Source organism: Heloderma suspectum, chromosome 2 (assembly GCF_057233095.1).
Source record: "Heloderma suspectum isolate Gila_16-S chromosome 2, 16-S_ref, whole genome shotgun sequence".
Taxonomy (NCBI): Eukaryota; Metazoa; Chordata; class Lepidosauria; order Squamata; family Helodermatidae; genus Heloderma; species Heloderma suspectum.
In genome coordinates, this window is record NC_139459.1 from 80,512,156 (window position 1) to 80,525,824 (window position 13,669).

Below are 13,669 nucleotides of genomic sequence, written 5' to 3' on the forward strand. Positions count from 1 at the left end.
GCGCACGCACACACACGTAACTTTAATCAATTTGGATATTTTGCCACCAAGCATACAAAGCAGAGCTCAATTTTGTGAATATCTACTTCAAGAGTAAGTTCCAGTGCAACAGCATTCAGGTATGCAAACTACAGCTCAATTCTGAAATTTAAAGGTATTTAAACTTCAAATATCCAGCAGGGTTTTACTGTTGTTGTGTTGAGAATGTTTTATTCTTCCCAACTACCAAAGTGGTTTGGTAGCTGGGAAGGTGCATATCCTGCTGCCTTTTGCTGCTAGCTCAGAGAACTTGACAGGTCTGTTCACTTCACCCATCTGCTAGTTCAGTGTAAGTTTGCTCTTGTTGGCAGCTGGATCAGTAACTGATCACATCTACAGGGAAGCACAAAAGGGTTTGGGTTCAGCTGGTAGTTGAGTGTATGGGTCTGTTGCGGTCTTCCATATACTCACAGACTCCTCAAGCAGCTCAGTTCAAGCCCAAGGCATGCCTTGAGGCCTATTGCAGCAGTGCACGCTTCCACCAAAATCAGAAGCCCATCCTGGATTCCCAGTCCCAAAGCAAACCATTTGAGTCACCTACCCCTGGCTGTCAGTTACTGTACTTTGCTACCAACCGTCAGAAAGTGAGGTGAAGTTGAAAAAGAAGAGAAGGAAGATAGGAAGCAGGAGATTATGTATAGTTGTGTCAATCTGTGTGCATGCAGGTATGTAAGGAGAGAAGAGTGGGGTAAGGGAAATGGCAAAGGAAGAAATCTTCCTCTCTACCCTGACTTGGTTTCCTCAGTCTTTTCTACATACTCATTTTTTAAAAAAATCTGCCACCTTGATCTACTTTTGTTATCTTTCTTGGAATACCCTTCAGCCTGAGTTATGCTGCTTCTTTCTGGTGCTATCTCCAAGTATCACTTCCCTACCAGGCATTAGCCCAGCCAAGCCTTCAGAGCAGGGGTGGGCAACATGCGCCCCCCCCATCCTCTTGTGTGGTTGCTCCCCTGGTGGTGGCGGACAAAAAATTGTCTGTTTGCTGCCATGGGGAGGGGGGCATCGCTGAATTTGGTAGTGGCGGCAGGAGTGCAGGCTGTAGAGGGGGGATCTGGGGCAGGGGAGTGGCCCTCAGAACCTCTGCAGTTGCCCACCCCTGCCTCAGTGACATGGAAATTGTTTCGGAGTATTGGTAGTCTGCTATTAATGATTTGGGGAACCAGCCACTGCTTCATCAAAACATGTTTATTTGCTTGAAAAGCAGGATGCAGCATACACAGGTGTGGCTGGGGAAAGAACAGCAACTCATTTGCCAGAGCAATGGGTAGGCCCATTCTCTTAATTAATGAAGCTGCAGTCATGTATCCTACATGATTCTCAGCGAGGAAGACAAGGACCAGGGAGCAACAGAATTCTTCTTTCTATGGCCACAGGCAAAGCATCCAATGCTGCTACTCATCCTTATACCTGGGTGAGACAGAAAGGGGAGGTCCAGCTCTGTAAAAGGGGAATATCTGGAGCAGCTTCTGAAGTTGTGTAAGGAACTATCACTAAAAGAAGTTACCAGGATACCTAGTTCGTGTGCCACAACTGAATGCAGTTGTTGCATGGCAGGAGAATATTTCATTCCAGGCCTTGTTTCATAGTTATGTAATTTATATAAATGCCAAGTCTATTTAGGTTCTGCCTTGTAGTCATGAATAATTTACTTGATTGTGTTCTGGAGCACAGAGGCTATGTCAGGAGGTTCTCTATGCAGTTGCAACAGGATTGGTTCAGTCCCTTTAATATGATACTCCTTTTGAGGCAAGGGCAGCTTTTGTGTTCTTCCTATTTCTGGAGTAGGACAACTGCAGAACAGATTGAATCTAGTATGAACCAAGTACATTGGACAATTAAAAGTGCGTTGTTTGCTGTTCTTCCATTTGTTAGAAGTTTGATGCTATCCTGTAAAAGCAAGTACCTAGTTGTAAGCCTGTTATTATTGTTAGTTTTATGCAAGTTACAAGTGGCACCTGAAATGAAACATTGTAGTGTGGAGCGCTCCTCTTCAGGGTGCCAGCTAGACATACTGTCTTCCAGGATGCTCTATTCTACTCCACCCTTTCCTCTTCCCCTGATTCCTCCCCTGTACCCACCCACCCAACAGTTACTCATTGTTTTCTATCTACTGAGCGTACTCAGGTGTGATTGAGCTACTTTGGGAATCTTTTTTTCCATTACATTTTTTCCCTAAAGCCATTTTTTGTATTTGTGTGAATATTGGGGTTACCCCGAGCCTATTCTTGTGCATGGGTGGTACCGTTTTGTTTACATAAGGATCAGCACTTCCCCTCTGTTGTTAATAGAGGGAATGATAAAGCCCCAGGTATCATTTGTTAGCAAATAATATGTAAATTGTGAGAAAAGAAGACACTGTTCAGTGTCAAAGGAAGAGTCTACTTCTACCAAAACTAATGGCATTCCTTCAGTAATATTTTACCTATGCATTAATATGCACTATGTGGCATCTGTGTCAGTCACAGCTGGGGACCAGTTGAGCCACTGTTACTATACTGAAAACCCTTGGTTAACTGTCAGTGTTGTATAGCTGTATAATAGGTGCAGACAGGTTTTGCATTTATCCTGCAACTGTTGTCCTCACCATAGTATCCTTGTGCCATCAAGTACCTGTTACTTTGCACTGACAACTTTTATGATACTGTTGATAAAATAGATCTAGATACAGGTCTCTTCTACCTGGTTTTCAGATGTTTTGTTCTTGCCTCTTTGACATGTATTCATATCCACACCACCACTCCGCCAAACCTCACTATCATTTGATGGCTGTGACAATTGTGCTGTTCAGTGTATAGTTTTTTTTAAAAAAAGTTAATCTAATAGAAAAGTGGCAGATGGAAGCAGCTTTCCAAGAAACAGCTCAGTTAGTCCAACATAACTTGATGAATGTAAGCCTAAGAGAGAAGAAAATGTTCCTGAAAACAAATAGATGGCTAAAGCTGAAGTTGCTATAAGAAACGAGAATTAAAAGCCTACAAGGTAGAACTGGGAAATCCTGAAGTGCAGATGTATCTTAAAAATGAAAGACAGAAAGGTCAAAGTTAGAGGAGTCAGGGGAAGGAGGGATTTCCTTTCCCATGCCTTAGCTCTCAGTCTGAACAAGATTTGACAGTTTCCTTTGTAGGTGGGTAGCAGAGAAGTTGTTAATTAGGCTACATTGTAAGCCTGTGACATCATACAGGGCAGCTTACATTAACATATGTTTGCTCTCTAAGAAGATAGCCTCATAACAAAGATACTGAAAATAGTTGATGGCTGTTTTCACACAGCTATTATGTATTAAACATTTTATAGCCTTTATTACGTTTGACAAAATAAGTTCATGTAAGCTATAAATGCTTTTGTGTGTAATAGCTTATGAGCATGCATTTGCTGTCCATACAGATGGAAATGTTCTGTCTGGTAGGGAATAGGTACAGTAGAACACTGGAACTGTGTGTAGTACATGGGAAGGTGAGGCCCTCTAGTGACTACTTAGTTGGCTGTTACTGCAATTCTTCAGCTGTGTGGAGATACTTGTAAAGCAAACAAAGCAGTTTCTAATGTGTTATGAATGTGTGCCTGCTCAAAGAGACACAAATGATATTAGAATAAGGCATTTATTAGAATTCTCATTTCCGTCAGTTCTGAGGTATGGTGCTTGGAATAATATTCTCCATTTAAGACTAATTCAGGAGCTAAAGTTGTGTGTGTGTGTGTGTGTGTGTGTAGATGCTTTACAACTATCCATGGCATGACAGAACATTTTGGGACGGTCCTTGAACCATGTAGAGATCACATTCTGTCTTTCCCTTATAGAAAGCTATCTTACATGGAGTCAGATCATTGGTTCATCTAGCTCATTATTGTCTACTGACTGGCAGTGGCCCTCTAGGGTTTTAGGCGTGGCCTTACTGGGTCTCTTCTCCCCTCCCCCATTGATACCATTGGTACCATCAAACAGTAAAAGAAGCCAAACAAATATTAGTTAACTACATAAAGTCAAACAAATCCAGAGTCACGTGAAAGCTATTTCTTTACGCCATTCCCAATTTTATCCACATGCTGCTCATGACCATCTAAACAACAAAAAATTCAAATCTGTTACACTCTTAAACAACAAATAATTAAGGACCCTCCACAAGCTCTACAAAGTATATGTACTGCATTGAGATAATGCAGTTGGTGATTTCAGTGTTATATTGAGAGGTAACATACCTAATAACATACTATTTGTCCCCATCTAGTGAAACCAGTAGACAGGAAAACGTCCTGTGTTGTGTTTATTTTTGCTGATTAGAGATGTTTATGATACACAGTTATCAAACTGTATCATTTTCATCACATCTTCATCACACCATCTGTACAGATGTACAAGATAATGAAATGTATTCAATATATGATTTATTATAATTTTTATTTAAAAGTTAATGCTTGTTTTTAACATTCTTCGAACTGACTTAAATTAATTAACTCTGTTTTTAGAGTGTAGAGCGATAATTTGTATTAAATATGCTTTATACTTTTCATTTATATAAGGCAGTTTTTATGTCACAATTGCAGGTGCTGCTGTTTTTTCAAACGAAGGAAAAGGAAAACCATTCAGCGTCACAAATGACTTTGGAAGAAGGCAGACCGTGGGGAATTACTTACTTGTTCATCTGCTATATCGTGATTAGTCATCTCTCTAGTGACCACACGTTTTTCTGACACCCCTGTTTCAATGAGAAGGTCCTCATACCTGCTTTGATTTGGTGGTTCGACATATTTTAGTTTGAATCATCTCTTCTGGAAGCTTTAAAGCTGTGTCAACATGAGTACTTACTTGACCACTAAGATACTGGACCAATGGGGCAAAATGCTGCTCTTTCCTCAGCAAAACTAAACTGTCCTAGAAAACATTAGCAATGATTAGCTGAAGACCAGATATGTCATAAACCTGGCATGTGCCGAGGGTTTTGTGATGCCATATTGAAAGCAGTTGATTTTTGAGAGAACAATGGAAATGAAAACAACAAGACCTAAGCATTTAAAATATGTCTTGCTTTAACATTTCTTTTGTCAGTAATACCTTTGTTGTTTTCCCCCGTCATTGCTTTGATGGTACTGCAATTGCAAATTGTTACCATTAAGTCCTATAAAAAATATGGTACAGTCACTGCCCAGTGGTACTAAGGCAGAAGCAAGATGAGGAGTCATCTGATGACAAATGGCTAAATGCTGTGGTTTTTGTGGGAGGAAGTGAATCATTGTCAGTAAAATCTGGGTTTCAAAATCTGCTTTTGTTGTGCCTCTACTTGAGATGCAGTGTAGTAGAAGTGGTAATAGTGCTTGTACAGAAATACAAAATGTATGTATAATGCAAGTTGTGCTTCCAGTTATGTATGACACCAGTGCTGAAACTTCAACAGAGAGATGCTTCGGGGTTATTAAACACACTACAAGGAAATAACTGTGAACACGGATTAGTAGATTGGGGAATAAATCGGAAAATGTTCATCGAAAGTTAGAGCTGAATGATAACTTTAAAAGTGAAGATCTGGATGTGCCATGTAACAATTTTAGGCCTGTTTGTAAATTATTTTGCTATTTGATTTAAGAAAAGAAATGGAGGTGGGTTGGATGTAATGCTGCCTTTAATGAATGCTAGCCTCTAGTTCCTGATTGCTGCTGGAGTTTCTGGAACTTTTATGCTTTGGTGAAATATTGTAACACTAAGATACAGTTGATAGGATTGGTCAGGTACTTTCCCCATAGCTCCTTGAAGTGCCTGTATTATGAACAAACTGTTCTGTAGAAAAGGCAGTCCTTTCTTCTTTTTTTGCCTCCCAGATTGCTTCATTTAAAGCCATAATGACAGAGGTGTGCTTTTGTCATGTTTAGCTGTCAGTATGAGGAGCTGGAGTAAAGGAAGAAAATGGCTAGACAGATTTATTGACCAAAACTCAAATTGTGTATGTCTTCTTTTAAAAGGAGCATCCAACAGCTAACTTTTAATAACTTTTGTCTATCAGTGCATGCCTTTTGGCATGCTTATTTATTTTTAATATCTCATGGTAACATTCAAAATGTGTATTAAAATGGATAAATGCACACCTTTTGAATTCATTATTGCATTTACAGGGATTATTTTGTAATTTATTTTTTCTTAACAGCCAAAAGTACAGTGCATTGTCTTGAATTAGGTGCACATATGAATACATTGTGCAAATCTGGTCGTTGTTAGTCACCGTTGCTGTTAACAACTTTATTAAATCCTTGATCTAAAAGCTTGAACCTGGCCTATAAAAAGCATAGATTATATGACTTGGTCAACAATTTTCACTCTACCTGTTTGTATTATTGATAATGTCTTAAACTCTCAAGGAGACTGATCTTTATTTTATTTTTTGAGCTGAGAAGGTAGGTGGTTAATATGGCCATCCTAATGTGAACACTTAGCAGTATTTGACCAAATTTATTTCTTCATGATATTTGTAAATACATGCAGTATCTTTCTTATCATGCACCTGTTCAGTTTCATTCTCAAGGGTTTCTTTGGCCTGTACAGTGTTTATATGATCTCAACTCCTTACACATAACAGTGTGTATATTAACCCCATTATGGACTTGAAGATTAAAACAAATATAAAACCTGTTTACTGCAAAGACCAGAATCTCAACACTGCTATTTAGCAATATTTTAAGTACTCCATTTTAATGCTAAGGAAAACCTTCTCCTCACAATACACGACTGGTCAGTAGTAAATTATGCAGTTATGTTCAGGTTAAACCAACAATGTTAGCATTTATATGCTTTTTCCCTGTCTAAACTAATAAAAATCAACATTGCCTGAATGTCTGAATAACAAAACACTTCCCTGTTTAAAATATATATAAAGGATGAAGAAGAAAAAATAAAGGTAGTTTTTTTACTTGCCTCTCCAATCTTTTCAGCAGCATTGAACAGGTAAGATAAGTGATATAAAGTGGTTCCTTGTTATTTCCAGTTATCGGTTGTAGTTTTAACCCAAAGACTACTAACATGAAAAAGATTTAAAAGTTTTAGAATAATACAGCATTATGGCTTGATAAAGCATTGTAATATTGGGGAGATTGGCTCTGCAATATTTCATTCTCATAGTTGTAGCTGATTCTACTGACAAGATTTGTGGAAAACATTGGATTTCTGTCGCTTCTAGTGAAAAGGCCACTAAAACTGACATACTAAATTTGCAGTAATATAGCAAAATGAACAAACTAATATCATGTGCTTATGCTAATCTCCAGTGCCATAAATAAAATAAAGTATCTCAGTTGTAGACATATCTTAACAATTTCAAATTAAAGTTGAATCATGTATCTCAGTTAGGTTTGCACAATTTATTTGTCATTAAGGATGAATGGAGCCCACTACCTACGCATTGTGGCCTGCCATTGTTTTTCTTTCTCCCACGTAGGTGATCTGCATTTTGTTTTGTAGGGCACAAGTTATGCAGGGCTAATCCAACCTGTACTAGTCTGACAGGAGTACATAAAATTTATGAGTAATATATAGTGAAGTGAAGAATTGATCTGATATAGGCAGTCTTTTATTAATTTATAGTGACTTTGCTATATATGGGATTCCAAGCATAAGGAAAACTAACAAAATGTGGAGGGGATCACTAGAATGCACATTGCTCCAGGGCTAACATAAGAAATAATTAAGGATCAAGATTCATAGACGAGAGAGAATAAGAAATACAATGATGGCAAACAAAGTGTCAGACAATTAACAACTTTGAAGGAAAGGATGAGTTTAAAATATGCACAGATTAATAGGAGGCTAAGGAAAAGAATGATAGAAACTACAGGAACCCTGATGTACCTGGTACAGCTGGATAATGTTACACTTTGTAGTGCTGTGTAAGATCTTCTTGCTACCCTTCCCACCACCTGTTGTGCCTGAGGCATACCTGAGATGAAAAGACTACAAGGCAGACCTGTAACTGGCAGCCAGTTACAGGTAGGGATGTTAGAGAATTCCACCACGGATCCCAGGGAGGCTGAATTCCAGTGAATTCGGCCCCCCGGAATCCGTGGCAGAATGGAGCAACCTGCTGCACCACCCCGTGAAAGCCCCGCGAAACGGAGCCTTCCTGGCTGCAGCGGCAGCTACAGCGGCTGCCATTTGTGTCCCCGGCAAGCCGTGATTGATAGGCTACGTAAGTACGTAGCCTGTCACGGCTCAGGGCAGGGATGCAAATGGCATAGCCACCATTTGCGACCCTGTCTTTAGCCGTGATAGGCTGCGTAAATATATACGTAACCTATCACGGCAATAGGAAGGAATGCAAATGGCGGCCGCTGCCATTTGCGTCGGTGTCTTTAGCCGTGATAAGCTATGTATACATTTATGTAGCCTATCACGGCTAAAGACACAGATGCAAATGGCGGTGGCTACGGTGGCCACCATTTGCGTCCCTGCGCAGCCCAGCGGCTGGATGTCTGGCTGCGGGCAGTGGTTCCACCGAGTCGCCATGGAGCGGAGCTGGCCAGTGAGAATTTTGGGGGGAGGAATGGAGCGCCTCCTCCCCACCGCGAATGACCTCATGCGGAATGAGGTAAGGGATTCGTACATCCCTAGTTACAGGTGTTGCTGAAGGGAACACCTCATCCATGGTGAGGAACTGTAGGCCTGAAAAATAATTCAGTCGATAGCATAGGTCTCTAAACATCTCACAAGTGCATAACTGGCATTCCTGTTCTGGAATTAGACTCCATGTCCACCATAGCTGTGTTAGTGCTGTCGGTGACTCTTCCATTCATGGTTCTTTTTATAGCATTTGGTGAGTGGGGTGAGGGTTATTACTGACAATGGCATTACATGTAAACAAAAATCAGTGCTGCCCTTCTCAGACTTCCCTGACAGGTGGCAGCTATACTTAATTCTGTTGTTTCTGGTTCTGCAGTTGAAGTGTTACTATAGAGTCAGATGGTTTATTTCTCCTTGACATAAAAATAACACTTCCCTGCAACACAGCACAATCATATCATGAGTATGTTTTATTGTAGCAAGATAGAGGGAGCACTCGGTATTCCACCTTTTGCACCAATTTGTTGTTCAGTCGTTAAGTCGTGTCCGACTCTTTGTGACCCCATGGACCATAGCACGCCAGGCCTTCCTGTCCTCTGCTCTCTCCCAGAGTGTGCTCAAGTTCATAATTCATTGCATCGATGATGCTATCTAGTCATCTCATCCTCTGCCGTCCCCTTCTCCTTTTGCCTTCTATCTTTCCCAGCATCAGGGTCTTTTCCAGGGAGTTTTCGCATTAGGTGGCCAAAATATTTGAGCTTCAGCTTCAGTATCTGTCCTTCCAATGAGCAGTCAGGGTTGATTTCCTTTAGGATTGACGGATTTGACCTCCTTGTAGTCCAGAGGACTCGTAAGAGTCTTCTCCAGCACCACAGTTCGAAAGCATCAATTCTTTGGCACTCAGCCTTCCTTATAGTCCAGCTCTCACAGCCATACATTGCTACTGGGAAAACCATAGCTTTGATTATACGAATCTTGGTTGGCAAGGTGATGTCTCTGCTTCTTACTATACTGTCTAGGTTTGCCATAGCTTTCCTCCCAAGGAGCAAGTGTCTTTTAATTTCATGGCTACAGTCACCGTCTGCAGTGACCTTGGAGCCCAAGAAAATAAAATCTGTCACTGCTTCCATTTCTTCCCCTTCTATATGCCAGGAAGTGATGGGGCCAGATGCCATGATCTTCGTTTTTTTAATGTTGAGTTTCAAACCAGCTTTTGCACTCTCCACTTTCACCCGCAACAAGAGGCTCTTTAGATCCTCTTCACTTTCTGCCATTAGGGTGGTATCATCTGCGTATCTGAGGTTGTTGGTAATTCTCCCAGCAATCTTAATTCCAACCTGTGATTCATCCAATCCGGCGATTCTCATGATATACTCTGCATATAAATTAAATAAGCAGGGCGACAATATACGACCTTGTCGTACTCCTTTCCCAATTTTGAACCAATCGGTTGTTCCATGTCCGGTTCTTACTGTTGCTTCTTGACCCTTGTACAGGTTTCTCAGGAGACTGGTAAGGTGGTCTGGTACTCCCATCTCTTTAAGAATTTGCCACAGTTTGTTGTGATCCACACAAAGGCTTTAGCGTAGTCAATGAAGCAGAAATAGACGTTTTTCTGGAATTCTCTTGCTTTCTCCATGATGCAGCGAATGTTGGCGATTTGATCTCTAGTTCCTCTGCCTCTTCGAAACCCAGCTTGTACTTCTGGTAGTTCTCAGTTCACATACTGCTGAAGCCTAGCTTGTAGGATTTTGAGCATCACCTTGCTGACATGTGAAATGAGCGCAGTTGTACAGTAGTTTGAACACTCTTTGACATTGCCCTTCTTTGGAACTGGAATGTAAACTGACCTTTTCCAGTCTTGTGGAACACACTGTTGAGTGTTCCAAATTTGTTGGCATATTGAGTGCAGCACTTTAATAGCATCATCTTTTAGGATTTTAAATAGCTCAGCTGGAATACTGTCATCTCCGCTAGCTTTATTGTTACTAATGCTTCCTAAGTCCCACTTGACTTCACTCTCTAGGATGTCCGGCTAAAGTTCAGTGACTGCACTATCATGGCTATCAGGGACATTCAGATCTTTCCTGTATAGTTCTTCTGTGTATTCTTTCCACCTCTTCTTAATCTCATCTGCTTCACTTAGGTCCCTGCCTTCTTTGTCCTTTATCATGCCCATCTTTGCACAAAACATTCCCTTGATATCTCCGATTTTCTTGAAGAGATCTCTAGTCTTTCCCATTCTGTTGTTTTCCTCCATTTCTTTGCATTGTTCATTTAAGAAGACCTTCTTGTCTCTCCTTGCAATTCTCTGGAACTCTGCATTCAGTTGGGTATATCTTCCCCTTTCTCCCCTCCTTTTCACTTCCCTTTCTTCCTCAGCTACTTGTAAAGCCTCATCAGACAGCCACTTTTGCATTTCTTTTTCTTTGGGATGGATTGAGTTGCTGCCTCCTGAACAATGTTACGGACCTCTGTCCATAGTTCCTCAGGCACTCTGTCAGGTCTAATCCCTTAAATCTATTCTTCATCTCCACTGTATATTCATAAGGGATATGAGTTAGGTCATACCTGAACGGTTTAGTGGTTTTCCTGACGTTCTTCAATTTAAGCTGAAATTTTGCAAGAAGCAGCTCATGATCTGAGCCACAGTCAGCTCCAGGTCTTGTTTTTACTGACTGTATAGAGCTTTTCCATCTTTGGCTGCAAAGGACATAATCAGTTTGATTTCGATATTGACCATCTGGTGATGTCCATGTGTAGAGTTGCCTCTTGTGCTGTTGGAAAAGAGTGTTTGCTATGATCAGCGTGTTCTCTTGGCAAAACTCTATTAGCCTTTGTCCTGCTTCATTTTGTACACCAAGGCCATGCTTGCCTGTTACCCCGGTGATTTCTTGACTTCCTACTTTAGCATTCCAATCCCCTATGATGAAGAGGACATCTTTTTTTGGTGTTAGTTCTAGAAGGTGTTGTAGGTCTTCATAGAACCGATCAACCTCAGCTTCTTCAGCATCAGTGGTTGGGGCATAGACTTGAATTACTGTGATGTTCAATGGTTTGCCTTGGATTCATACTGAGATCATTCTATCGTTTTTGAGATTGTACCCCAGTACTGCTTTTCCCACCCTTTTGTTGACTATGAGTGCTACTCCATTTGTTCTAAGGGATTCTTGACCATGGTAGTAGATATAATGGTCACCTGAATTAAATTTGCCCTTGCTTGTCCATTTTAGTTCGCTGATTCCCAAGATGTCGATGTTCAATCTTGCCATCTCATGTTTGACCACCTCCAGCTTATCTTGATTCATTGATCTTACATTCCAGGTTCCTAAACAATATTGTTCTTTACAGCATCGGACTTTCTTTTCACCACCAGACACATCCACAGCTGAGTGTCCTTTCGGCTTTGGCCCAGCCGCTTCACTCTTTCTGGCGCTACTTGGAAATTCCCTCTTCTGTTCCCCAGTAGTATATTGGACACCTTCCGACCTGAAGGGCTCATCTTTCGGCGTCATATCTTTTAGCCTTGTGATATGTTCTATGGGGTTTTCTTGGCAAGAATACTGGAGTGGGTTGCCATTTCGTTCTCCAGTGGACCACATTTTGTCAGAACTCTCCGCCATGACCTGTCCATCTTGGGTGGCCCTGCACGGCATAGCTTATGGCTTCACTGAGGTACGCAAGCCCCTTCGCCACAACAAGGCAGTGATCCATGAAGGGGTTTGCACCAATAGGTGAAGTATTTTGTGTCTTTTGTGCAAAAGTGCTGATAAAATTCCAAGTTGGATATTCTAAATATACAGTCTGTAATATTGTCACCAGTGTTCACAGAGGTAATCACCCTTGAAACAGTCTGTGCCACTTAAAGATGGACATATTGTGATTAGAGCTACAAAACCATATAGTAGCTTTAATCACTGTAAAAACCATATAGGCTAGATATTGAAAAGCCCTGGAAGTGGTTTGCAAAACTAGAAAACAGCATTAATGAAGAAAATGACAACTTTGCATATCAGGAAAATAGATCAGTGGAATAAATTGATAATGGAAATGATAATTTTGTTACATAAATTAAGTCTAGCTTTGTTGCAGATGTATACATAATTGTTACCAGTTCGGAGTATAACTCTTACTAGATGTTGATGGTAAAGGATCATTCCAGATTCATGGGATTTGCAGGTGACTAGCTATCAATTTTACTCTTACATTAGCATCTGTGGAACTGATCATGTGATGCGCTCAAAATGCTTCAAGACAGAGAGAAAGTAACAGTGGTGAAAACACATGGGATACAGATAATTTTGTCTACTTTGGGTAGATATCATCTCTTTGTTTGAATAATCCACACAACAGCCCTGGTTTTGTTGAGTTGATACAGTGTTTGGGTGATTAGTAGCAAATGCCAAGCATTTTACAGAATGAGTTTGATTTGATACATAGATTTTATGGTCTGCTACAGATAATTTTAATATCTAGCTATCCAGCTTTTCTGTGGTCTAAAAGTGCTCTAAAACTAGTTTACATGGACTAGTTTAAGCACTAGATATAATGAAGTAGCCATGCTAAAAGCAATGCAACATGACTATAGCATCCTTCATATATTATGCTGGTGGTGTGATACACAAACCACCTCTTAATTTAGCATTTGTTATCTATCCATAGAATTAGATGTCTATTTCTAAAATGCAAGGATTATTTAGATATACACAGTTAACTGATTCAATATGAAATCAGAAATTTTAATAGGTGAAGTACAGTGAAATCCTACTCAAACTTTGTAACTGGTAATACTGAACTGGAAATCAACCATGGTTTTTTTTTTTGTTATTTATTTAGAACATTTGTATCCTGCCCTATATTAAGATCTCAGGATGGCGTACAGATAAAATCAATCTAAACAGTATAAAACAATAAATTTAAACAGCCAAAAGCTTATTATACCATTAAACAAGCTAATACCAATTAAAAAAATCTAAAACAAAACAGTGTGCAACTTGAGGGAATGCATTTAGCCCTCAAAGGCTTTGGTAAAAAGCCATCTTTTAATTTGGTGCTGAAATGAAAACAGTGTGTGTGCCAATTGGGCCTCCA

At 40.2% G+C, this 13,669-nt stretch overlaps 1 protein-coding gene across 8 annotated transcripts in view; it reads left to right on the forward strand.

Moving 5' to 3' along the window:
• Positions 1–7,368, forward strand: part of CSNK1G3 (casein kinase 1 gamma 3) — a 68,736-nt gene extending 61,368 nt beyond the window's left edge. For 3 of the 8 annotated variants that reach the window (XM_084833971.1, XM_084833970.1, XM_084833972.1), the window contains one exon: positions 4,585–7,368. In XM_084833971.1, the coding sequence (XP_084690097.1) occupies positions 4,585–4,639 (55 nt within the window). In that variant the 3' untranslated portion in view covers positions 4,640–7,368. The remainder of the gene's footprint in view (positions 1–4,584) is intronic. The other 5 variants (XM_084833976.1, XM_084833975.1, XM_084833974.1 and 2 more) reach the window with 3 other exon arrangements.
• The last annotated feature ends 6,301 nt before the right edge of the window (positions 7,369–13,669 follow it).